Source organism: Falco peregrinus, chromosome 9, assembly GCF_023634155.1.
Source record: "Falco peregrinus isolate bFalPer1 chromosome 9, bFalPer1.pri, whole genome shotgun sequence".
Taxonomy (NCBI): domain Eukaryota; kingdom Metazoa; phylum Chordata; class Aves; order Falconiformes; family Falconidae; genus Falco; species Falco peregrinus.
This window is the reverse complement of record NC_073729.1, coordinates 2,747,889-2,774,318: the sequence shown is the minus strand read 5'-3', so window position 1 is coordinate 2,774,318 and position 26,430 is coordinate 2,747,889. Positions and strand designations below refer to the sequence as shown.

Below are 26,430 nucleotides of genomic sequence, written 5' to 3'. Positions count from 1 at the left end.
TTCAGGGGATGCCGCCAGTTTTTGTTAGGGCGCTGCCATCTGCTGGCAATTTATTTTGAGGCTTCTGTACAAGTACTATTTTCTGCTTTAAAATGTAAAGCCCCACATGTACAAGCAATATACATAGAAACGTACGATTTTTTTCTTTGCTGCTTTTTTTTATGTACTCAGAGACCCTCTCTTCCACCTTCCTCCTTCTAACGCGTGTGTACACCTGAGTTCCCATTGCCCAAGAAAAAAATCCAGTACGATATCTCCTTCCTCCCCTTTTTATGCCTCCTCTTTTTTCTCAAAGTCATTTTATTTGCTATTTTACTTGCGGATTTGGAAGTGGCCTCTCAGACACCATCTTGCCCAGCATCCCTGAGAGCGCAAAGGGCTCTGCCATGGGTAAAGTCCTACCGATGTGTCAAGGCTGATGGTTGATTTGTCTGCTTTTTTTCTCCCCTCCCCTATTTCAATGCAGAGGAGTACGAAGAAGAAGGTAACAAAAAAACCCCTTGGAACGTAATTTATCTTTCTTTGATTCTTGCTCCTGCTTTTTCCTTGTCTGTATTTCACCCTTCTCTTTGGCGCTTGCCGCTAAAGGTGATCTGAAACACTTGATCAGTAAATCAGTCGGAAACCACAAAAGTGGCCGAGCCGGGCCGTAGTGTGCAGACCCTTCACGTTACAGTGAGACACTGGATTTGTATGAGCCGTAGGGGGTGGCTGTAAAGCTGGGAGCTAACCCGGCCTTCACCCCAGAGTGGAGCAGGGGCTGGGGCAGAGCCCACCCAACATAGCACTGGCGGTCCCGGCGGTCTCGTTTGGCAATGCCCTCAGGTTGAGTCTACATTTGGAAATTGAAACGAGGAGCGTGTTGCCCGGCTCCCGAGGAGCACCCAGCGGGGCGCTACCGAGAGTGGAAATGGGGAGGCAGAGAGCCGACTGGCAAAGATGAAGTTTTTTAACGTGCCTTTAGCTGGCAAAAGTTGATTTGAAAAGCTGCGAGAGACAGAGAAAGATGAGCATGAAAAGCCCTTCTCACCCAAGCTGTTTCAGCCTCTGTAGGCAGCAGGGAGAGGAAGATTTTGGAGACGTGTTGCTGCTTTTGCTGGGCACTTTGGACACATCAGCTTCAGGTCAGGCGAGCGTAGCTGCTGGTTGTCGTCCTTCCTTTTCCCAAGGTGTTTGGATCAGAGACAAAGGCCAATTGCTGGGGCTTTCTCCCAGCATCTGCCCTTAGTGTCCAAGACATCTTCTAAGGCGTCAAAAGCAAAACTCTTTACTGGGAGGTGGAATATTTGCACGTGGAGTGTGTGAGACCAGCTCTGAGAAAGAGACTTACCCCTGTGTAAAAATGTCCATCTTGGGGATTTTATACACAGCTGCTTTTTCTTCTTCTTTACTGCCCCCCCCCGCCCCGCCCCCCCCCCCCGCCCCCCCATGGATTCCCCATGGCGGTGGGAACAGAGGTGCTGCAGAGTAGGTCCTGCCCTAAGCTATGCTAACTTTACGTCTCCAGTTCCCCCAGCATTGCTTCTGAGGGGATCAAGGGCTCAAAAAAGGAAAACCAAGATGCCAAATGGGTTGCAGATGCCTTCAGTCAGCATCGTGTCCCTGGTCCTGCCCAGAGGGCACAGCCAGAGAGGTGAAGGTGCTATTCATGCTCCATCCTTCATGCTTTGTCAAATGTCCAAAGAGTAAGCAAAGGGTGTTGCTTCTACAGACAAGCCTTCCTTAAAGGAGAAACATTTCTTGCCTTTCTCCTTCCTTCCCTAACTGCCTACTTTTGGGTTTCAAGAATTTAATGATTAATATGAAATTAATAGGCAGGTCACTTCCTATATTTTTAATCTGCATGACTGTCTCCTCTGAGGTGTATCTTCTCGCTCCTCATATTTGCTTGACCTCTGCATTCTCTTCCAAAGTCATCCATCCCCTTTCCATATAACTTCTCCATCACTTTCTAACCACTTTTCTCTCCAGGCCTTAGCTCACCCCAATACCAGTTCCTAACTGTTCTCTGTTTTCATCTCCCTGCTTGCTGTTGCTTCTTGTTCCATGACACTTGCCAGCTGAAGCTCAGGAAGAAGGTATGTGACATGGCTTCTGCTTTCTTTCGCTGTCCGTGCAGAGGAAAAATGTGTGTGAAGAACTCCAGAGCAAGTGGTCCACATCCAGGGGCTGGGACCCGGCCCTGAGCCACAGACATCAATGTGCTGATGGGCATTGATGGCATTTATTGAGCTGGCAGGAAATTGGGCCTTGCTTTTTGTTTAAAAACCCAATCAACCAACCAACCAAATACATAAATAAAATACATGCATATATAGAAATAGAATGCATATAACCCCCCTGGATATTGTATACACAAATATATATAATTTTTAAATATAAATACACATATATGTGTATAGAAACATATATATTTGGTTTAGTCTACCTTTTTTACAGAACTGCTTGACATTATTTTTGTCACAGTAGTGTCAAGTCATCTCCTTTCTTTCCAAAAGCTTGAATTTTTAAAAGGGAGGGGGACACCCTGTAAAGTTCATATTCATCTGTTGAAATTCAGAAATGAATTTATTTGAAATTTCAAAAATTGGTAAATGGTGGTGAAAATTTTCTGCCAAAATTTTCCACAAAAAAAGATTTACAACAAAAGAAATGCAGCACTTTTATTACTGGTTACAGATTCACCAAAAGTCAGTTAGGACATTTTAGCCAGCTCTAATAAGGAATAAAATATTGGATGACTTTTTTAATGTGGTTTTCATTTGTGGTCATACTCCCATATTTCAGTAACATTTATAACCTCATAATATGCCCATAAAAATGTTATTTTTAATTCTCTTTCACCCTGTAATTCCATCATTGTGTATTCTTACCCGTAACGGCCTGGGAGCTTGGCAAACCTCAAGAATGTTCCAATAAGATATTTCTTGTTTTCGTTTTCTCCCATTCCCTTTGCCATGTGATGTGTTCTGCTTGCAGAAGAGGTTCAAGAAGAAGGTACGTGGAATGGCTCCCCAGCCCCTCTCCCCTCAGAAGGGCTCGCTGCCCACGCGCCCCTCGACTTTGCAAACGGGTAGAAGAAAGCTGGAGGCAAGAGAAAGATGCTGGGACAACCCATCCGCTGGCAGAGGGCTCCTCTTGTCCCTTGCCCAAATTTCACCGAGGGTGCCCCCTACCCCTGAGGACCTGCGTGGGCTCCTACCCCCAGCCTGGGGCAGGGAGCCGCTGGCGGCTGCGGGTGCCAGCCCTCCAGCCAAGCCGCTGCAGGCTCCGAGGCTGAGCTTCAGCCCCAGGTGTCTGTAACGCCTGCCGCTGCCGTGGGATGGGGTCGCTGGGGGCTGGCTAGGGACGTTTCTCTTGGGTATCAACTGGTTTCTCCTGTGTAGTTTGGCAGATAATGATCGGATGGATTTTGAGATCAAAATCCATCTGTGATAAGGTATGGGTGTAGCCATACCTTACGTGGTACGCATTCTATAATATGCCATATTATATATATAGTATATATTATAAGTTTATAGACCATAATATATCATATTATATATAATATAAGCAATAATACTGTAGAATGCAGATCTTATTAATTATATCTATGCAGACACTGGCAAGTAACCCCAGCTGGCTCCCCACATTGCATGCAGCCTTTGCAAGGTGGAACAGGCAGGGCAGAGGAGAGGGGCTGGAACAGAAACCCACCCTTTGCACTTGAGAGGTTTGGGATGTGGTGCTCCGGGTATGAGGAGCCAAAGGGTGCGTTGGTTCCCGATTTGCAAAGCTTTGTGCGATGGGCACCTTTGAAACAAAGGTAAACCTGATTGCCATGCCGTGGGAAAGCCCCTCTGGGCGGTTTGCAGGGTCTTTACAGCATCCAGGTGCAGAAGGTTTTACATTTCTTGTACCTGCGTGTGCTTTGGTTGCCCATCTCCATTTCACCTCCTCCTTTCTTTCTCTATTTCATTACCCGCTGTGGTTTTTTAGACCCCCTGTTGCATTCACACACTTTTTAGTCTAACTTCTCATTTTCCATCTCATTGATCTTGCTCCCTACCATGTCCCACCTGATGAAGCTCACGAAGCAGGTACGTGCCATCGCCTTTCGAACTGCTCCCCACCGTCTCTTTGGCGGTGATGGGGGGGGGATTCGAGGGTGGTGCAAGAGGTGCAGGACCCAGTTACTTCACCTTATCACTTCTGTTGCCTTTGCTTTCCACCTCTCTGTGGCCGGGTCTGCCACAGGCTAACACAGGGGAATTGTCCCAGTGCAAGGTCCTGCTGTGCGCAGAGGCAATGGCAGGAGGTTGCTCCTCTAACACTGGAATTAGACATTTCAGCATGTATTATTTGAGCTTCCTGTGATTTTTTCCCTCTCCAACAAATTTTCACCTCTTCCCTTCACATGGTGAAGTTGCTTCCCATCAACATGTGCCTTTCATTCCTTCCCCTCCTGGCCATTAGTGCATCCTTCACTCGATAAAACTTTTCCCGCTGGCTTAACAGAGTTTTCAGCCTGTGCAATAGCCTATAATAATGTGTTTCTCCCAATGTTCCTTTGCATCCTGTCCCATGGCTCGTCCCACCTAAAGAAGCTGAGGAGGAAGGTATGTGACAAGACTCCTGAATGTCTGTCTGTCAGAGTAAGCTCTGGTTTAGCCATAAGCTGTAAGACAGCAAAAGGAAGCAGGACTTAGAAATAGGCATATTAACATAGAATAAAACTTGCCATGTTTTGTTTTTTATACTCTCTTCATTCACGTCCTGTCCTGACATTGAACGCACCGGCGACGCTACGTAGTAATTGTTGCATGAAAAAAAAAGAAGTATAAAAACTGCTAGGAAATGTAAACCTCTTGAAAGGATGAAGGTTGCAATGCCTTCATGCTGAGACTGGCTGGGTGTCCCCGGGAGGCTTGTTTGGGACCACTGGAGGTGGGTCGGGACAATGTGCAGATGTGTCCACGATCAGCCTGCTGCCACAGCGGCTGTCAAAGCTGCGGAGGGGTTTTGCCCTCCTTTGCCAGGCTGATGTGGTCACGATAGCCTTTCCTTCAGCTTAAACCCCTGTTGGATAGAGCAGCTGGTGGTAATTTTGATGCTTGAGCTTTGCAAATGATTAAAGATGGCTTTCTTCTTCATGCAATGGAGTCTCTGGACCACTGTTGCACAGTAGTACGTGCAGCCACGTGCCACCAAAATCCTGGCCCCAGGCTGTAAATCCGCTTGGGCATGCACCAGGGCTGTGAAACGGCACGCTGCGCCGGGCTCTGCACAGCTGCAGGAACGTGCGTGTAAGGCAAATGGCTGATACGGCCACTTAAATCAGCTTTTAATATCTCAGATCATTTGTACCCTTACTTCCAGCAGTGCTTTTCAGATCCGTATTCATTTCATTTCCTTGCAATATATTCTCAGGCTTTCCCTCCCCTTCCATTTCGCATGAGTGAAAAATTGTTCTGACGTTTCTAACGCTCTTGTCTTCTTTTGCATTTTGCTCTGTGACTCTTCCCACCTGCTAAAGCTCATGAGGAAGGTATGTGCCATGGCTTGTGAATTCCTCTGTTTCTGTCTGGAGCGGTAATGCGTGCAGGAATTCTGGAGGTGGCTGAAGAGGAGAGGATGCAAAATTATCCTCTGTGTGCTCGCTGACAGCTATTTCGCTCTCGTAGGATAAGCGGTGTGATGAGTAATGAGTACTTACCGCAGCTTTGAAAACAATGCCCGAAGCAGTGGCTGGGCAGTGCTTATGTGTTCCTCGGCACTCCGCTGCCTCTCACCAGGCAATCGGTAGAGACACCAGTTGGTACGGGGATAGCGTTCCCAAAACCGTTTCCTCTATGGAAACCAGCTCTGGGGCTGGAGGTGGGACAGCCATGCCCTGTGGCGATGCTCCATCCCTTGGATGCATCCACCTCATCCTCCTGCCCCCCTGCCACCGTGCAGAGGCAAAACTCACTTTTGCAGCGGTGTATGTGGTTGTGGAGAGACTTGCATCTGAAGTCCTGAGCAACGAGGCATGTTGTGGCATACCTAGTCTTCTCTTGGGCTAAGGACTGGACCGATGGCACTGTTTTAGTTGCAGTGTATTTGCGGAAAATGCCAATTCAGTGAAAAGATGTAGTTGCATGCTTTTCCCATAACTATTGGTATTTTTCCGGGTTAATGTGTGTTATGCAAAAACGGGGGTAGCAGGGTTGAATTTTGATTGATTTTACAATACGAACGGAAGTCCAGCTCTGGTAAGAGGATCTGTGTGATTAGCAAAATAGTAGGTCATGCTTATTAAAATACCAGCCTGCCAGCCCAAACCCATTTACCTTTCAATTGCCCTTCTGCCTTCCCCTCTCTGCATGTCCAGCGAGGCTTTCATCGGATACTTGATCCTGCAGGTCGAGGAGCAGTCATACGCTCGCACTTACCTTTCCCCGTCGGGGTGCAGTCCTGCACACCAGTGGTGAAATCCTGGGCACTAAGGAAATCAATGCCAGCTCCCCCAAGCCCATTGATTTCCGCAGAGGCTGGGATTTCTATGCACATGAATAAGAACAGGCTGTCTGTAACCTTTTTGCACAGTCAAAACTATGGGTAATGGACTTGTTTTAATACAAGCAAATATTTCTGTCAAGCAAAGGTTACCAATGGCACATGATAAATGTACATTAGTCATCTGCACCTTTTATCTCCCAACACCCCCTGCCCCTCCCTCTCCATGAATTTCTAATTGACATCCATATGTGCCCTCTACTTCTTTTTTAATCTTATTAATGGTTTTTATCCCCTTAACCCCTCCATCCTGGCTAAAAAAAAAAGTGTAAGGTTTTGTTAATCATCCTGTTTCTTGCTCTAATTCTCTTATCTTTCTTTGCATCTCCTTCCCTGCTACTTCCCTCTTAAAGAAGTCCATGAACCAGGTATGTGACTTCTGAATTCCTCTGCGTCAATCTGAAGGGTTATTATGTGCTGGAAATTCAGTTGCACTTGGCAATTTTACAATTGGGTCATGTTCTGAATTGGGACAAAATGGAAACTTTTCAAACAAAGTAAAACAAAAAAAGGAGATGCCTTGCTTGGCAACTATTGAAAATATTTTTTTTTGTTTAGTTGAAACAAAACATTTTGTTCCAACATTTGCCCCCCCTCCCCTTCTTTCCTCCATGGAAGATTTCCAAATTTTGAAACAAAAATTCTATTTTAGATGCTTTTGAAGCATCGACTTTCTGGATAATGTGGAGTATATTTAGTGTAATGCAAGAACAGATCCGGAATGAGAGACTGTCACAAAGCAAAAAATGAAAAGGATTTGTTCTAGAAATGTAGTATCTATGCAGTCTTTTATGGCTGTTAAACCGTTTCTATTTTTTAACCAAAATCTTAGCTAAATCTACGTGAGTTTTAAAATACTGAAATTCAATTGAATCTGATTTCTGTTGGGAAATGATACCAGTAACTCTAATATTATACTCAGGAATTCAAAGATGGTGGAAGAAAACAGATAAAAATCAAATATTAATGATAAACTGTAACATGCAGCTTCCTTACACCTTCCACCAATAATAATTTCCTCTGCTCTGTCATGTGTAATAATGAGGATAAGAGCTAACTGTTGCATGAAAAATGTAATAACACTTTTATAAACAAATATTGCAATATATAAGCTGTAATAGTAGCCCCTGACTGGACTCAGAGCCATCCTTACCCCGCATACAGGAACGTTATAATGCTTATTACAGGGAAAAACAGAAACTGAACTTGCAGCATCATCTAAACTGTCTGTGAAAATTATGCTGTGCCATTTGGAGCAGCTTTATGAAAGCAGCCACACCTCAGCAGCCCCCCAGCCCCGTTATTTCACTGCTCTCGGCAGAGGGACAGCAGCCTCTTAGTTTAGCCGAGATCAGGGCTTTCGCCAGGGTCGAAGTGAGTGAGGTGAAAGCTGTCTGATTGTGTTTTGCATGACTTAATACTTCAACATCCGTGCGCCGCTTCTCATTTCCCTCCTGTTCTCGCCACTCTTGCTTCATGTCCTCGTCTCCTTTTAACCATCTTCATTCTTGTCTGTCACCTGCTCCTAAGGTTTCTCTGACCTTGCTTTGCGCAAGGTAAAGGTCATTGCTACCACCCCAGCTGCTTTACCTGCCTCTGTGCATCTTTCTCCTGGTATTTATTGAACTGCTACTCACTACTTGAGTGTTGGTCTCAAGCTTTGGCATATATATGAGCTTGAATTTTATGCAGGGCACCAGGTATTAACATAATCTGATTAACAATAAAACCATACCTACAGGCTCCCTGTGTTTCCTTTTCCCTCTGTAACACAAAGTATAACAAAAAGGAAAGATGTAAATATAACAAGCTTAAAAGAAAACTTTTATGTCAGAGGGAGACTGTTCCAGCTTTTCACATCACTGTATGATTATTTAGTTTCCTTGTTATTAATGCTGTCATTGTCTAATAAATCTTCTAAGTCACAGCTTTGGCCCGCACAAGTTCAGAGTGGTTGCTGCTCTGTGATTCTTGCTCTAATTCTTTTATTTTTCTTTGCTGACACTTTCCACGTAACCAAGCGCATGTGCGTGACATCTAAATTCCTATTAATCTGCAAAATTCCTGTACATAGGAATTTGAAGCTGTTGAAGAAAACCAGAGTCATGACAAATCAATCCATTCTTAAGATTCCCTAAAATTTACGTTCCCTATAGGAAAGTATAGTTATGGTTTGTAACTGGGAAGTCACCTTCTGAGAAGCTTAGAAGAAACATTTTAGTGTCCCTGAAAACTTTTAGGGCTGTGGTTACCCCACAGCCGGGGCAGAGGGAGGTACCCGAGCTGCAGAGACAAGCTGCTCACGCTCACGGGCATCGCTGGCAGCAGGGTCCCGGCACGCAGGCGCGAGCGGCTTCTGCTTTGCAGCAGACAAGCCCTGTGTAGACCCCAATACTTCCAGGTCTGCAGAGCTAAGTTCCAAATCTGCCAGTGAAGGCCCTTAGGTGGGGAGCTTCAGATGCCGAGCGAGAGATCCAAAGCGGTACTTCCCTGCAGTAACTCATACCCCCATACCTGCCCCCACAGCTAAAGGGGCACGGGCACACCTGACACACAGGCTACCCTGCACACTTGTAGAACTTTCTTCTTGGGTATGCTTGCTTTCACATGTAAGGGTCACCGGTGCTGCTACAACTGCCCACTGTTTATATATTTGCATGATATAAACTGTTGCAATTCATCAACATTCAAATTCCCTTTATCTTTCATTTCTATGGCATTCCTTCCTTGTCCCACTTCACACCCCACTGTAACTACTCTCCTTTTCCACTCTTATTAACCCTCCATCCCTATAACCTAGTCTGCAAATGATACTCCTTCAACCCAGTCTTACAAAGTTTGAGGTGATCCCCTCCTGAATAACTTATTTATAATTCTTTTATCTTCCTTTCCTATGTTTTTCCCCTGACACTTCCTACTAAATGAAGCCCCCCCTCCAGGTATGTGATTTAACTTCTAAACCCCCCAGTGTCTGTCTGCAGGGATGGTGTGTGTGGGAAGCCAATACAAGGTGACAGGAGATAACAACCTCTCAATTAATGATAGCTTGTAACTTGCATGCCTTTGGGGGTGTGTGTGTGTGTGTGTTGGTTTTTTAGTTTAATATTTTTTTCTAGGTAAAATGTAAACAGCAGCAAGGAGGAGGAAACTTACCTGTTGCATGAAAATTTTACTAAAAACTATGGGTACACATGTACTACTGTGAAAGAGTAGCTCAGCAAAAAAGTGCCCTTATGGAATGGGTTAAATTCTGCACTGTGATATGAGAATGAGTGTTTCTTCCTATAGGGAAAGCTTATTTTCAAAGCTTGGGGCAGAATTTGACCCATTGGCTGTACACAGGGAATACAAATACCGCCAGATTTTGCATTATTTTTATGCCTGCTTTTGAAAATATTCTGCGGTGCGTATATGGCTGAAAAGCAAAATTTGCCCTGCAAATCTGCCCCGCTGATCTATTCTTGCTTTGCCAAAAAAACCCAGAGGAATGGAACATAGACCTGCACAGACTTTGAACGAACATTTTCTTCCTATGAAGTAATCTGGTTGTCATTCTGTGTTGCAAATGGAAGTGAAGACCAGCAGCACGTGTATATAAACATCACAGTTGTCTTCAAGGAAGAAAATGGCCTCAGCTACAGATGTAGAGAAGAGCACTGAGCTGCTTTGGAAGTTAGCTGAACACTGACGCTGAGGTGCAGCAGGTATTTCAGTAGGTTTCCAAACCACTCTGGGTTTATTTCAAATGACTGACATCCTGCTGTAGAAAAGGATGGATCCAAGAGCGCTTGGAGACTGCTGACCATGTTCATGTGCATATTTCAAGCCAAGGGAAACCTTGCTACGCTCTGCTATCAGGTTGTGCTTCATGGCATATAATGCTCAGAAGTTTATTTTGAAGGGCTGCACTATTATCGTAAATCTGCCTGTTTCACCTAACTGAATTCCTTTCCTGTGATTTCTGTTTCTATGCTATTTCAAATGTAATTCATTTATTTCACCTCAGGTTTACGTCTTAGCTTCGCCCCCCTCTCCCCTTTTCCTCTCTGCCCCTCCCCCCCTTTGGCTCAAAAGCTCTTTTGGTGTGTGAAATAACAGGTTTCTCGTTCTCATTCTCTTATTTTCCATCGCATCTTGTTCCATGACACTTCACACCTGAAGTTCATGAGCCAGGTATGTGACATGACTTCTGATTTACTCCTCCTAGCTGCAACACAAGAGTGTGTGTGTGTGAGACAGAGAGAACAGGAGTCCTGGGTTGACAGAAGAGAACAAAACAAGAGAAACAAATATTAACCACAATGATCAGTTGCAGCCCTTTTCTCCTTTAATCTCCAGGCTTACCACTGCCTTAACCTTACAGCATCTTTAACTCCTGACAGCCTCTCCAGATCTTTTCTCCCTGCCTTAATTCACTAATTCCTTTACTTTTTCCCCCCTCCTTTATTTTTCACGCCCCCCTTCATGCATTCCTTGGTCTCTTTCTCAGGCTTCCAAGAGCTTTAAACATCTGTTCTTTCTCTTTTTCTTTTCCTATTTCCTGTCTTTCCATCACTGCTTGCACCACACCACCCGCAGAGGAAGCCCACGAAGAAGGTATGTGATGCACCTACAGCCTCCCTCACCCTTTTTCTTTTTCAGTGCTGGGGAAACAGTGTTAAAAACACTGACCTTGTTCAAGAGCAAAGAGAGCACGGGAGGGAAACGGTTTCTTTGGATGAACATGGAGAAAAGGGCTGTATGTTTGCCCAATGGAATCAGAAAAAAGATGTTGTTTCTTCTTGTCTGATCTCCAGAGAGCCCGAGGTTCCCAGCGTAGCCGGGAGGGAGCGGGGAGAGTTGCTTTTAGGAGAACAGTGCCGGTTGTGGACTGACTGCTCTGCTTCTTCTCTTTTGCTTTTATGCTTCAACCTACAGCTGATGAAGGCGGCGAATACTGTGATGGTAGCTCAGTGTTGTCTTAGGACAACAAAGTCATCTTTCTAACACCTCACTCTCTTTTTCTGTACTTGCTTTTGTTCCTCACTTGATTTTTAAACTCAGGAACTGGGCCAAAACATCTCTGCCGCAAAGAATTGCTCACTGTGCATATCCAATCACCCCCGGGGGGGTCACTGCTGTGTGGAGATCCCTGCACATCCCTGTTAGCATAGCAGATGGTGAAGACCAAGCTCTAGAAGCTTGCTCTGGACTTGTCTTTTAGCTAGGACCTGTTGTGTCACAGATCTCATCAGCAAACCTTCTCTATCTCCCAAAATCAGCAAAGTAGCTCTTAAATCCCTGTGGCGTGCTTGAAAATGGACGTGCCTTCCTCATCCATCCTTAGGTGGTCATGGTCTCCAGGCCTGAATCTCCAGATATTTAAAATTCTGCTCCAGCCACGCACTGAGTTGTGCTAAACATGAGGGGTGTGAGTACCTTTATTCAGACTGGCTGGGCGGGCATAGGCTGTGCGTGACCCCTGGCCAAGCGGGAGTACATGGCTGGGGACGAGACTCGTGTGAAGGGACCAAATCCAAAAGTACACAGGGTCAGTTTTGCTCTTGTGTGTGGGTGAGAGAACTTAGCGCCCCCCGGGCCAAATTCAAACCCAGTTTTAAATGTATAGAGAGACCCTCGTGGACTTTTACAGGCCTTTGAAGTAGCTCTGTTGTGTTCTGACTGCCCCAACCCCTAGAACACCTGGCCAGTTGTTTTGAAAGACAAAGCCCAACGTCACTTGTAACCACCCTGAATTTTCTGTTTCCTCGTTTTGTTTTGCTTTTGTAGGGTTTTTTTTGTTAGCTTGTTTTAATTTTCTTGCTTGCTTTTCAGGCTTTTTTTTTCTTTAGAGAAATACCCTGAAGACCTTTCTAAGCCCCTTTCTCTCTTTTTTCTCTTTCTTTCCTTTTTTTTTTAATAGCATATTGACTTTTTTTCCCCCTAAGGACAGAGTGTGAGTTAGATATGTTGCTTCTGAGAAGTGGGATTAAGGGAGGGCGTTTAGGGAGTTTGGAATGAAGTAAAGGCAGTTCAGGTGGGCTCATAGAGAGGGGGCCACTGTGTGAATACCTCATAGATCGGGCAGGAGAAAGCAAGGTTGTGTTTATGGTGGTGTGTACTCTCCCTAGGCTAATCCTTTTGGAAACCAGAAACTCAGAGACTCTCTAATCACCAGGGCGGTGAACTTGGATTTCCAGTGGCTCTTGCCTTCTTCGGCAGGGTTCTCTGCGGGGGTTTTGTCACAGCCCCATGGTTTGTGGGCAGAGTGACCAGAACGTCAGTCAAAATCCACCATAGGAACAGGAATTTGCTATGACAATTCCTGTCTGTCAACAAATTTTGACCCAGTTCCTTGACTTGGTGTCTTGAAAGAAGGGGCATTTCAAAATAAATTGCATCCCCGGGCTGCTTTTGGTGCATTCAGTATGGACCAATGCTGGGTCATGCACTGCAAAGGACAGGTTTATTACTGTTCATTTATTAATAGAGGTTCCTATTTCTTTTGTCATCCCCTTTTCTGGTTTTCTGGAAGTACCTTGAAATGTTGTAACTACAACTTCTTATTTCAAGAGCAACTAACCTTCATTTTTCTTTTTATTTTTATGATTGTTTGTTGGTTTAAATGAGTTTAAAGTGCTGATTTGGTGGCAGCTGAAACCAAAAAACGAGCGTTTTTTGACAGACAGATGTTGATTCTGGCAACCAAGGTCAACAAACAAAACCAGCTTCCCGCCCCCCAAGTGTTACTAACTGGCAGCCTGAAGTTAAACAGGGATGTTTATGAAAATTATCTGGGTATGTCACGAAGGAAGGGAATCCTGTGTGAATAGCATCCCTGATAGATTGATTAATCATGATTACTTTTCCTCTCTCCAGATAAAAAACAATTTAAGTCATGTGCTAAGAAGCTCACTGGCTATTTGAAAAGCAAAACAATTTAAAAAAACAGATGGAGAAATACAGAAGTACGCTGTGGGCTAATGGTGTTTTTCTGCAGGAGTGATTTGTGACTTCCTTTATGCGAGTGATCTAAAACATTTCAGTAATTACATGCTGTTTGTTTTATTAACATTGCTCTAGTATCTAGAGGCCTCAACTGAAACATGTTTTGGTAGGCAGTGTTCTTGCAGTAAATGAGAAAAGTCTACCCCCCAAAAGTTCATAACTGGAATCGATACTGGAAAGCGTGAGAGAAAGGAAAGGTTTGTTTCTGATCTCTTACGCATCTCTCATGTCTTTTCCCTTAATTATCTCAATAACCCATTTCCAGCCACTTTCTCCACTTGTTATTATTCAACATCCTTGCAAATGATGTCTCTCCTAAGTGTTTTCCAGTATCAGCTTTTGCTACTTTTTTCCTCTTATAATGTTTCACTTTATTTTACCCTACTCTGTTTCATTTGCTGTTCCCGATTTCCTCCATCAGTCCCAAAACAGCTGGATGCAAATAAGCATTTGAAAGAACATAATATAATAGCTTTCTGTATCATGATATGGATAGCAGGGCTCATGCACCCACTCCTGAGGGACACTGTTTTTACTTTTACTTTACAAAGCTGGTTTTTTGTGTTGGTTTTTTTTTTAACTGATTCAACAGCTGTGAGCTTTTTACCTCAGTTCCTCCCACTGAACCAACACGGGGAGAGTCTTGTACCACAGAATCCAGCAGCATCCCTGAAAGTTCAAACGTAGTGTGAGGTTATGAAAGTAAACCTGGGTCCCTGTGAGACCAGGCCAGAATAAACACATAGGTTTAATTTACTTCTGTTTGTGAGAATAACAGTGCTGAACTTACTGGCATTATGCTGGAGTTAATAACTAAAGTTTAAAAAGCATAGCAGAGAGGGGAATTGATGGCAAGCACAAATGTTAAGCAAGTAACTCATAAGACAGCACATTTTGGAGACCCAGGGAAAGGTCACTTGTTGCAGGGGAAGACTTCTGACTGCCAGAGGGCCCAAGCTGACAGCTCTGTGATGGCTTAGCCTGCCCGTTGGGGTGCTATACCTCTCCTGGAGATGCAAAGATCATTCCCATTAACACCGATGGGAATTTTGCATGTACCTCAGCAGGAGAGGATGCTTACTAAGAGAGGACAGCCTTTCCAAGCTGGGTTTGAGGAGCACCACACAGTGCAGAGCGATAAGCATCTTCCCCATGGCACTGAGGTATCTCAGGGACACGTGCCCTAACTAACCTGGGAGTCAATGATCCTGGAGAAAATGTGTGCCATGAAGTTTTTCCCTCCTGGCCTCCATGTGAGGCCTTTGAGCAAAACCGGTGAAGCCCAGTTATCATTGACATACCTGTGAATTCAGGTTAACTTTAGTGAAAGAAGTGCTGATTGGAAAAGGCACAGTTTCTTGTATCCTCCAGCCCAGCTGTCCTCCTTAGAGCTTTGGTCAGGATGGTTTGAGAAAAATAATTTTGCATTTACATGAAACCATTGCTTTCCAGACACTACGCTTGGGACTTTTACACAGTCTCCTGATTGTTTTCTGCCGAATTCTGTTTCAAGGGCAAAACCAGATTCACTCCTAGCAAAAGGGGTGTGTGAGTGTGTGTATTTCTTTTGGAAGTGCTTGAGATTTAACCAGTTTCTCTGGGACGTTTCCCCTAAGATTAAATTTCCCTTCCCTCCTTTTACTTTAGCAGCTGGCATGATCTCTGTTGTTCTAACTGTTCTCCCTCTTTTTCCCCTTCCTGTTTTGCTCCATGTTTCCAAATACAGAGGAGAAGCCCAGAATAAAGTAAGTATGAAGGACAGGGAGCTTCAAAGCCCTGGGATCATTTTTCTGATCTAGCAGAAGCCCTTAGATTGTCTCTTAGGCCAACGGGCACTAGAAGCCTTTATCCCACCCTCCCTGGCGCCACGTCCAGCTGCTCCCGCTCGCCTTCCCGGGATGGCTGCTTTTGCCAGAGGATGCCTCAGCAGTTGTTACTGCCCTGGGTCTTAAGACCAGTTCCTGACAAGAGCTGGAGAAATTGTCAACTGTCCAAGATTCAGCAGTCTCACAGTACCCCGAGATATAGCCAGCTCAACAGTAAATCCTCCGTGAGAGGCCATGGCTGGGAAACTGCCCGCCCATCCAGGATCACTGACAGTAGGAAAGGGGGCAAATATGGGTCTGGGCTGGCTTAAGCTGAAGGTTTCCAACGGACCTTCTGGCCCTGGGCCCCAACACCTTCCCTTCCCACTCTGCCAGCTGCCCAGAACAGAGCCTGCAGCACTGCGCCAACAACCTCGCAGGCCAACATCTTTCCATGTGGTAGGGAACGACCATAGGCTTTGGGAACGAAAAAGGTTTGTTAGGGGTAACTCCCTAGGACAGCGCTACTCTGGAGTAGTTTTCCACTGACCTGCTGTTTCACCCCTCTGTATCTCCATCTCCATCAACATTCCTCCTTGTCAGCATCCTCCCTGAGGGCAGGGCAGGTCAGGGCGTGCTATTTAAAAAGCTGCCTGTTCTTTAAGATGAAAATCCTTTTTTTTTCCTTCTTTCTTTCTTTTTTGTTTGTTTTGGTTTTGACTCTCTGCAGACTAACTGCTCCTAAAATACCAGAGGGTGAGAAAGTAGATTTTGATGTAAGTATTCCTGAGCTGGCTGTGTTTGTCTGTCTGTACCTGAGCCATACACATGTGTACAAACACACATAACTCCTCCTGTATTGGATATTGCTGAGCATAAAGTCAAGGACAAAATTATGGATGCTTTGCTGCCTGTTTTCAGTGAAAGGCTACTCTCTGCTCCCTGAAACTCTCTGGTTGCATTTGTTGCTAATGTGGCTAAGCTAAAATAATGTATTTCTTTTTTTTCTCCTTAAATCTTTGAAGCCAATATATGAAGAAAGGAGAAAGTAAGTGTTTTAGGAGATCTCAGATCCCCTCTCCCATTGTTGTAAATGGCATGAAAGTTGCAGGCTGAAATAAAGCAGGCTTATGCACATCTGTTGCTGAGAAACTCTACCTAAAATGACAATAATAAACAGAGATCCACATACCTTCCTAGAAAGTTGATATAAAAATGAAGACGCTTTGGTGTTGAAAATTTCCACTTGCTTTGCCCAAGATGCAGTAACATTTTCTAGGTAAGATTCATATCTCAAAGCAAAGAGGACGCAGCTAAGTATATGCGAAGACAGGCATCTAAGCAAAGCCAGGGATAAAATACGGTGTAGGGGAATGGGAGATGTGGATTCTGTTCCCTTCTGGGCTTCTGTCTGTCACCTGCGTGAGTCTCTGACTGTCTCTGACCTGTACCAACAGCCATTTAAGCTAATCCCACAGATTTCCAGGGATATCTGCAGACAGTCCCTGGTTTTGTTCCTCTGTGTAGGCAGGGTGCTGGGAACGTCCAGGGCATGTGTCTAGAGCGATATGGGCTTACTGAATGTACTGTCCTGCTCTTCTAGGACATCCAAAAGAAAAGGCAGAACAAAGACCTGATTGAACTGCAGGCCTTGATTGACAGCCACTTTGAAGCCAGAAGAAAGGAAGAGGAAGAGCTGATTGCCCTCAAGGAGAGGATTGTGAGTCCCTGTACTGCCATTTCCCTGTACTAGACTGGATCCTCTGTAGGTGAGAAGTTGAATCCATTGGTGCACTGTCAGCCTTTGGCAGAAAGCTGTACCGCTGTGTGCAGAAGTGACTGCTCGAGTCACCACCAAGTGGCTTCTCCCCACAGCTGTCCCCTCTCTCAGCCTCTTCTTTTGCACCTGGGAATTGCACACGAGACCCTTTACACGTTCTGGCAAGGGAGTAGGTGGCGCACTCTACAAACCACAGCTCTTGGTGGTGGGATGCGATACTGGAGGTGGGTAAAGCCACAATGATGACTCAATGCCTCTGCAACTGCTTCTTGCAGGAGAAGCGCAGAGCTGAAAGAGCAGAGCAACAGAGGATCCGGGCTGAGAAGGAGAAGGAGCGTCAGGCAAGGCTTGCAGTAAGTGTCTTTGCATCTCTCTCCTTGTTTCAGCATCAAATTGGAGGCTATCTCCAGAGACAGAAGGATACTTCAGATTCTGCCTGTCTCAGTCTGAAGAGGAGATGACCACCCTCTTAAAGCAAGGGCAGGAAACAGGAGTCGCCGATTCTCACCAACTTGCTTATCTGATTACCTTCCCTGCAGTGACGCTGGCTGCTGGGGAAGCTGCGAGTCTCCCCTGGGGTAACTTGTTTCTGTGTGTCACTCTTCCCAGGAGGAAAAGGCACGGAGAGAGGAAGAAGATGCCAAGAGAAAAGCTGAGGATGATCTCAAGAAGAAGAAGGCTCTGTCCTCCATGGGTGCCACATACAGCAGCTATCTGGCTAAGGTAAAAAGCATGGCCCGGTGGAAGAAATACGGAAATGTTAAACCACAGGGGTGATGGGGAACAGTCTTTATTACAGTTGAGAGAACAACTCAGCTTTCTTTCTGGATCCCTAGCAGCTTGTCTTGCATGCTTTGTCACTGAAATAATTCCATTCAGGCTGTATTTCTGTGGTCTGACATTAATTGATGTTCTGAAAACAGGCTGATCAGAAGAGAGGAAAGAAGCAAACAGCTAGAGAGACAAAGAAGAAGGTCCTGGCAGAGAGGCGCAAGCCCTTGAACATTGACCACCTTAACGAAGACAAGCTGAGGTAATACGCTTATCCTAACTTACTGAAAGTAATCCACTGAACTTTGGTCTTGCTGTCCTGGAGTCTCCTCTGGTGAAAAAAAGAGGTAGAGGAGAGGGCCTTCCTTGAAATTCATCATGGGACAGTGTTCAGTTGTGCCCTTCCTTGATCCAGAAAACAGAGGGGAAATGGGGATGTGGGGAATTGTTGGAATGGTTTGGGAGCCATCTAGCCGTGCTGTTGGCACAGCCCCGGTAGCCTCTGCTGCTAATCAGGGTTAGTCATTTACAGGGCTAGGTACAAACTTTAAACCCAGCTCTGCGATTAGCTGAACAAACCTAGAGATCGATATCTGTGGCATTCCCAGGGATGAGTTAGAGCTGCTAAGGTATGAGTACCTTGCGGTCTCCACGGAGGCTGGAGGTTTGGGAGCTGAATGCTCTGGTGCAGAACAGTCATCAGATGACAGTCTGGACTCCACTTGTTGGAGTTCACACATGGTTGAAAGATGAGGTTGGCTTACCTTGGCCCTGAAACAGATGAGATTGCACAACGGCAGCTGCTCTGCTCATCTGGGTGGACTTCAGAGTCCTCCTTCCTCCTGATCTGAATCCCCTGGACTCTTCTTTCTTTAAGAGTTAGGCAGAAAACTAAATTTATAGGAAATACGTTAGCATGTGACACATGCAAGAGTACAAGTCCAAAAGGTTCTCAGGTGAGAAAAACATGACCTTGGAACTGGTGAGTAGCTTTCAGAGAACAGAAGGGGTTTGCAGGAACTGCATTAATGTATGAACTGCATTAAATAAAACGTAAAAACTCTCACTACTAGTGATGTGAAAACCATAGAAAACACACGATGTGATGTTTCTCTCATATTCCTTTTCCCATGAACACACAGGGACAAGGCTAAGGAACTGTGGGACTGGTTATACCAGCTGGAGACTGAAAAGTATGACTTTACAGAGCAGATCAAGAAGAAAAAATATGAGGTGAGCTGAGAAGCCATTTTACTAATGGCAGCGGGTCCAAAATATGAAAATCTCTGTGACTCCTCTGGCAAAAGCCATGTGGTGACGTCATTTGGGTCTCCAGTGCCCTTTTACAATATTTTAAGCAGCAAGACATCTGGAACTGCATTCCCCTAACGTACATGCTTGGACTGGATTTCACATTTTAGGGTGAAGTTGAATAGAGCACTCTCAGGGTTTTCAGTGCCCCATGGAAAGGCAATCCCAACAGAAAATGGGCTCCCTGCACTCTGCTCAAACACAACTTGTCCATTCTTGTTTATCTATAGGTACCCGTGGCTTGAAAATTCAGTAGCTCTTAATTCACTCATCTCCATTGCTAAGTAGTATTTTTAAATTCATCTTTGATTTCACACTTGAACGTTGTAAGCTTTATTCCCATCCCAGACAGATTCCCTGTGGACTGAGCTCTCTGGAGTCACTGAAAACTGTCTCCAGGCAGGAGCATGTGACTGAAGTGTCAAATGGTAACAGAAAGTGGACGTGTTTACTTCACAGTCCCAGGACAGGGCTGCACTCACCTACAACAGGTTTCAGTGGCTGAGAAATCCTACTGGATCTCTCTCTGCCTTGCCCTCCTTTTAATTCCCAATCACACAGACACATGCTGACAGAGAATGAGCAACACCAATGTAACTATCTCAATCTCTCTTAGATTTTAACAATGCGTTGCAGGCTGCAGGAGCTTTCCAAGTTGTAAGTACAATGAACTTGCCTGTGTAACAGCAGCAGCAAAGGCTACCAAATGCATGAGCCTGTGGCATGGTCGGGGCCCGGTGCCAGACAGAAACTGGCACTTGGCTCCAATGCAGAGAGAAAAGAGAAATCTGGATCCTGTGTCTCTCCCTTCCCTTCCTTTTTCTCTCCCCTTCCATTCTTTGAAAAGAGATGAGGCGGTAATTTAGGAAAAGAGTCAGGGTCCCACAGGGATGTGGTTAAAGAACTGAGCATGCAACCCATGCAGAGCATCTCTAAAATAATTCCCTATCCAAACTTCTGGTATTGCATGCATGGGGGAGGCACCCTGATGCACCTGGGGTACAGGCAGAAGCTTAGGGATGTATGTGTAGGAGCTCGGACTTCACATAAAAGAATGGTATGGGGTTTGGAAAGATTCTCCACCTTATGGCACATGCTTATCCAGACCCAAAATATTGGAGAGGGCTAGATTAAGGGTGACATGTCTATTGGGTGTGGTAAAGGAGGAATTAAGGCAGTGCCAGGGGAGTTGTACATGCTACGCTAATGAAACTTCTGCATAAAGAAAGAGATGGGTGGCTGCTGATGAAAAGCAAGGAGAGGAAGTACAAAGAATGAGCAAAGTAGAAGGAAAATGCACAGCTGAGATGGGAGAAGAAAAGCAGAAAAGCAAAGGGAAGATGATAGCAAGAAAAATGTGAGGAGAAAGATAAGTAAAAACAGCAAAAGGGATGAAGGAGACACAAGCAAGGATGCAAGGGAGAGACAAAGGAAGGAATTGGGACACACAGGAGTGGAGCTGTTCTTTAGCTCTAGTGTCTGTTGCTCTTTAGTGCTTCATTGGAGACTGAGTGTTATAGTCACTATCACAAGGTTATCACTGAAGGTAAGTCTGAAGCCCTTGGGTCAAACTGAAGGCAGCTGGTTCTCTTCCACACTTGGGAAAAATACTCGGTTGCAAAAAAAGAATTTAAACTGCTACAGCAGATATTACAAATTCCATGAGTAAGTATAAAAGCAAGTGATCTGCTGATCTTTCCTTCCTTGTGTTGTCCTGTTCCTGCTAACGTTTCAGTCTCTTACTTTGTTTGTTTGCCACGGAAAGACACCAGCCAGGAAATACCAGTTGTTGCACCAGCTGAATGTATATACTTGTTTTGCACGTGGGGAATGTCAAGTGCCACTTTAAATGTTCAAATGTTGGGTCATCAGTTCTTGGACTGCAGAGCCAGTGGAGAATTTTGAATTACACCAGAAGCAGAAGCGAAGCACATGTCTTGGCAAGTGCATTTTTCCACCCCAGGAAAACTATGTAGAACCCTGACTTGGTTACAAGTGAGGAGGCGAAAGGGCAAAAGAAGGCTCTCTATCACACCCTAATTCTTGTGGGCTTTTCCATACCTGAGCTGGAAGAGTCCCAGGATTTTGGTAGCAAGTCCAGGACTATGGGCCAGGACTGAGGTGCTAAGTCAGGCCGTAAGGTGCTCATCCTGTGCAAGGTAGGTGTTTGCTTTCCTGTGCATCAGGTCGAAATATGCAGCTTACCCATGGTTAAACAGAGATGCTCCATCTTGTAGGACAGAGTCTCTAGCGGCCTGCAGTTATCAACAGAGCTTGGGAAGGTCTTCACAGCCCCCATTTCAACCTTTTCCTCTGTGGTTGCTGAAGCCCTCCTCTCTGGACCCTTTAAAAGTCATCTTCTCTTACTAGATGAGTGGCTGGGAAGGTGGTGACTGCTGCAAGCTCCTCATCCCCTGCTCTGCCAGCCAGCAAAGGTAGTCCAGCAGAATGTGACACCCATCTTCGATTCTTGAGGTGCCCACCCAAAGACCACTGAAGCTCTTTGAGCTTACACACTTCCTAATGTATAGAAGTAGGGGAAGAGTGAGAAGGCGAGGTTGACACATAGAGGTGATGGAGCCATCCAAGAGCTTTCCAGTTGGCCAGGGTGACACTCATTCTCATTCAGTCACCTGCGGTTTGACATGTGAGTTCATATGAGATTAATTTTTACCCATAGGAACTCTTCTAATAAGGGTTATAAAATTCTAGCTCTTCTTTCCCTTGACATGTGAAACGGGCTTGCAGATTTATTGCCAAAGAGCAACATTTCTCTCCTTCGTGCAAGGGTGAACTTTCATTTCAAAGGACAAACCCGTACCATAGGCACCTCTTTCCAGCACTTCAACAGGTAACACTCCCCTCTCTGTGAGGGAACAAGGTTTCTTTATCTCCAAAAACGCTGGTCATGTATGTTGTTTGCAGATTGTCACCCTCAGGAACCGGATCGATCAGGCTCAGAAGCAGTAAGTACCTATATCCCCTTCCTAGCTCCTGGCTTGGGGATATCTTCTCAGTGTTAAAAGTAGTTGCTTCAGCCTCCACACCGACATTTTCTTGTTGCAATGAAATGAGGCTAGAGATGGAAGGGTACCTCCCATCCTGCCTCACACTGAGAAAATGAAGGGGAAACTGAAGTGGATGTAACACCTAACAAGACAAAATTGTGTTTCTTCACACCATGTCTGCAAAATTTCCATCTGCTCATTGCTGGGGTTTTCAAACACCTGACTGAGGTGCTTTGAATACTTGAGGGAATACAACCCTTGTTTACGAAGGACAAACAAGTGGTTGCTAAGATTATGAGGAATGGTGTGTAACAAGACTAACATCTGGGATTACTGTTGTGAGTTCTTTTCACTCATCATCTCCCACTTTCCTTCCCCACAAGACTTCTATTTCATTAGATTTTTTGAGTCTAACTATTCCAAGTGTTTACAGTGAATTTATGAGAGACCAGGGCTAGACGTAGCCTGGGGGCTAGGGCACGTAGGAAACTAACAGCCACAGAGAAGGAACTGCTGGGAAGCCAGAGAGGAGAGCTCTCCAGTGGTGGGATTTGATCTGAGCTTCTGTATCTTCTGTATCTATCTTCTTAGCAAAGCCAAGCCAGGAATGAAGTGGTGGTCTTTGGTGGTATCTTTGGATGACAGCAGTGACCGGACACTGCCTTCCCACTTTCCCAAGCCACCCTGCCTTATCAGATGAATGTAACACTGGGGGCTCAGCTGTCTGTAGATGCCAAACATAAGGCTTGACCTTCCCATAGTATTTTCTGTACGGAGCTGTAGGCTGATAAAGCTCAGCAGAATGTGCAGCTGCAGAATGATGCCGTGGCTTGCCTGTGTGTTGCTGCCTTTCTGAGAGGCAATACCACACCACCCACAACAGGCTGTACCATTTACTGCATGCTTGTTCCCCCCAAACACATGATAATTTCTCAGGATACAGGCTCACAGAATGGTTTGGGTTGGAAGGGACCTTAAAGATCACCTGGTTCCAACCCTCACCTAGTTCCAGCCCACCTGCCATGGGCAGGGACACCTTCCACCGGACAAGGTTGCTCACAGCCCCATCTAGCCTGGCCATCATTTGAAAAGTTTGTGCTGAGAAGCCCACAGCTTGTGAGATTTGTGTGTACTTAAATTTCTATCCACACTAGATTGTATCATAGCAAAGCAATGCCTGCCATACAAGGACTTATACGAGGATCAAGTAATCTTTTTGCTTCAGACTTTATTAAGTCTCCTTAAGTACACTCTAAAGGTTAGGCATAACATCAAACATCACAGGCGCCTGTGGAGATAAAAGGACTCTGCCTTCATTTGAGGAGCTAAGCAGTTCCATACTAGGTTTTGAACCTGTGGAAAGGCTGGCAAAAGGGACACCGAGATGAATTTTAAGATAAGCAGGAAACGCTCTGCTCTCTCTCAAGTAAAAGGTCAACTTTTTTAATAGATCAAGTTTAACTTGGGCAAAAGGTAAAGTATCCATTATGTTTAACGTCTGTGTCACTGTGCTACATCTTTCTGTAAATATGGTGAGTCCCCATGGGTAGGGGCAGCACCACAAAAATCTCCCCAAACATGTTGTCCACATTTTTGTCTGCTCCTTGGAGGAACCAGTGGATATCTGTTGATAGCAGGGCCCCACCACCTTGTACTCGACCCCCAAACCCATGCTCTGCCATGCCAAAGAACTGTCCCTGGTTTGCATGTGCTTTGGTTCAAGAAGCAGCCTCATCATCATGTGTGTGCGATGGAAAGGTTTGGTGGTTGTGCCGAGCCCCAAAAGCCAAGGTGCTGCCTACGGGAGCCAGTGCAGATTCTAACTCAACTAACTTCATGCCTGGCACCTCTCTGACTCCAGGCATGCCTGCCTCTCATTCAGAAGGTAAGTGGCTTGCATGTAGGATTGCCCTTCTGTGTGCACAAAGATACTATTCGGAGAGAGTTTGCCTCAGGTGCTTTTCATTGGGAGCATAGCTGGACTCTCACGCACACCATGAGCAAGACGGGGATACTGACATGAAGGGAGGCCTAAAAGTTTGTTTGGACTGTTTTGGAGGCTCTTGCTCTCATGATACAAGGAAGAAGCCACTCTGCCTTTGCTAGAGCAAAGCAATTCCTAGTTGTATTTGAATAATCGCTCAGCTTTTTGCCTCCCCTACTAGATGATCAGAGCACCTGGGGAATTTGACCAGAGCTCCTGGTTAATGAGGACATTTTCTCCAGAAACAGCTCTGAATCCTAAAATCCAGATCATTGCAGATTTGAATTCAGGAAACATCAGGTCTGTGGCTGGATAGGCCTGCCATTTAGTTCTGACGCCACCTGGACTGCCGTCCTGATAATGCAGGAATCTGGAAGGGTCCACCTCTTTCAGGCATGCACATCCTGGCCTTTCACTAAGAGCCTGAGGAGGAATCCCTTTCCACAATATCTACAGTATTTTTCTCAGGATGTGCTCTATGGCAGGTGTACCCAACGTGAGAGAAGTGAAGGCAGTTCAAACCTGATCTAAGGGTCAGAAACGCGCAGCGGTCACAGAGCCACACTGCTTCCATCATGCTGCCATGTTTTTCTTTCTTTCTGTATTGTAGCAGCAAGAAGGCAGGAGCCAAGGGCAAGGTTGGCGGGCGCTGGAAGTAAAGAAGCAGGCAGGATGGCCCTCCATGGCATGCCAAAACCCTGCTGGTCTCCTCTTTCTTCCTTCACCAATCACTTGTGTTCCCATGCCTCGACGATAACAAAAATCACAACATCAGCCTGGGTTGGCTATCGCTGCTGCTTTTCTTCTTTCCCTTCCTGGAGGGGTCTAGCGGCTTCCTCAGTCAAAAGGAAGCAGGTTCCCTGTGGAACCGAGATGACTCCTTGCTGGCATCTTCAATTCCTGCTGAGCATGTCCTTTATCCTCCTGATAGCAGCCCTACGCTGTCCTGTAGATTGCTGTGTACAAATCTCTGGATTTTGTAAATAAAGCATGACCACCAGTACCTACTTCAATGACAGCCCTCTGGAACAGTGTTTCATATTTTATTTAACAGCATCCCATTTTGCAAGGATTTGGGAGTTGGTCCAGGTTCTTATTTAATATCATCTGATCCAGCTCTACAGCTGGGAATGAGGCTCAGCATCGTCAGCAAAGACCCAGGACTCGGGTCCTGTTCTACAGCCACAATACAGGCAGATAACAAAAGCCGACTGTTCAGGGGGAGCTCATAATCTGGATGCCAAACATAATTCAAATTGACTTAAAGGTTTGAGTGACGAAGGAAATCAAAGAATCGGAAATAAAGGAACAAATCCATAGAAGTGGTAGCTTTCAGCACACATGATTTCTTAAGTGCAGTCACAGTGCAATATAGAGAATGAGTCATTCAAATATTAGATTAAAATGTTTATTGATGCTGTTAACCTACATGTAATATCAAAGCCTGATAATGAAGTGTGAATCGGTTGGATAATCCAGCGCAGATGTCAAAACACAAATGGCTGTTCTAAATTTGGGATGTGAGCTACGCCATAGGGCTTCTTGTCTTTGCCAACCCTTGAAATGCCGTGTTGGGAGCGAAGTCCACCAGGGATGGTGGTTCTCCCCCACGTTTCCAAACTTCTGGCTGTTTCTGGTGCCTATGTTCCCACTCTGGCACTCTGTTAGCACACGCTGTGGCTTCATAAATTCATGAAAGTGGTTTAGGTGCCCTTCAAAGGTCACCTAGTTGAACCCCCCTGCCCCGGGCAGGGACACCTTCCACTGGACCAGGTTGCCCCCAGCCCCGTCCAGTCTGGCCCTGGACACTGCCAGGGATGGGGCACCCACAGCTGCTCTGGGCAGCCTGTTCTGGTGTCCCACCACCCTCATCGTAAAAAGTTCCTCCTTTACATCTGACCTAAGCCTACCCTCTTGCAGTTTAAAACCCCTGTCCCCTGTCCTGTCACGACAGGCCTTGCTAAAAAAAAACCTCTGTGTCATTCTTATAGGCTCCCTTTATAGGGCCTTTTATAGGTTTATAGTCTTTAATAGGCTATAGGCTTTTAAAGGCCCCTTTAAAGGGCCTTTTATAGGCGCCCCCCCCCCCCCCCCCCGAGCCTCCTCTCCTCCCGGCTCAGCAAGCCCAGCTCTCCCTGCCTTGTCCCCGCAGGGGAAGGGTCCCAGCCCCCCCCCCCCCCCCCGTTTCCCTGGCCCCCTCCGGGCCCACTCCGACAGCCCCACGTTGGCCTGGCGCTGGGGACCCCC

General features: G+C 45.7%; 1 protein-coding gene across 2 annotated transcripts; it reads left to right on the top strand.

The window, feature by feature from the left end:
* Positions 1-11,423: 11,423 nt before the first annotated feature.
* TNNT3 (troponin T3, fast skeletal type) lies at positions 11,424-25,196 on the top strand. Of its 2 annotated transcripts, XM_027786613.2 has the most exons (10): positions 11,424-11,481; positions 15,251-15,269; positions 16,060-16,105; positions 16,933-17,049; positions 17,385-17,462; positions 17,719-17,832; positions 18,033-18,142; positions 19,023-19,113; positions 22,117-22,157; positions 24,794-25,196. In XM_027786613.2, exons 1-10 carry the CDS (start codon positions 11,439-11,441, stop codon positions 24,840-24,842), a joined length of 708 nt encoding a protein of 235 aa, XP_027642414.2. In that variant the 5' UTR covers positions 11,424-11,438; the 3' UTR covers positions 24,843-25,196. The 2 variants fall into 2 exon arrangements, with proteins under 2 accessions (XP_027642414.2, XP_027642401.2); XM_027786600.2 differs by lacking the exons at positions 22,117-22,157; positions 24,794-25,196 and adding an exon at positions 19,808-22,094.
* The last annotated feature ends 1,234 nt before the right edge of the window (positions 25,197-26,430 follow it).

Bases quoted from the DNA above. Each gene is read 5' to 3' on its own strand.
- TNNT3 (XM_027786613.2), top strand. From the start codon at position 11,439: ATGCTTCAACCTACAGCTGATGAAGGCGGCGAATACTGTGATG. The intron at 16,106-16,932 runs GTAAGTATTCCT...CTGCTCTTCTAG, and splicing joins GTGAGAAAGTAGATTTTGAT to GACATCCAAAAGAAAAGGCA. The intron at 22,158-24,793 runs GTAAGTACCTAT...TCTGTATTGTAG, and splicing joins ATCGATCAGGCTCAGAAGCA to CAGCAAGAAGGCAGGAGCCA.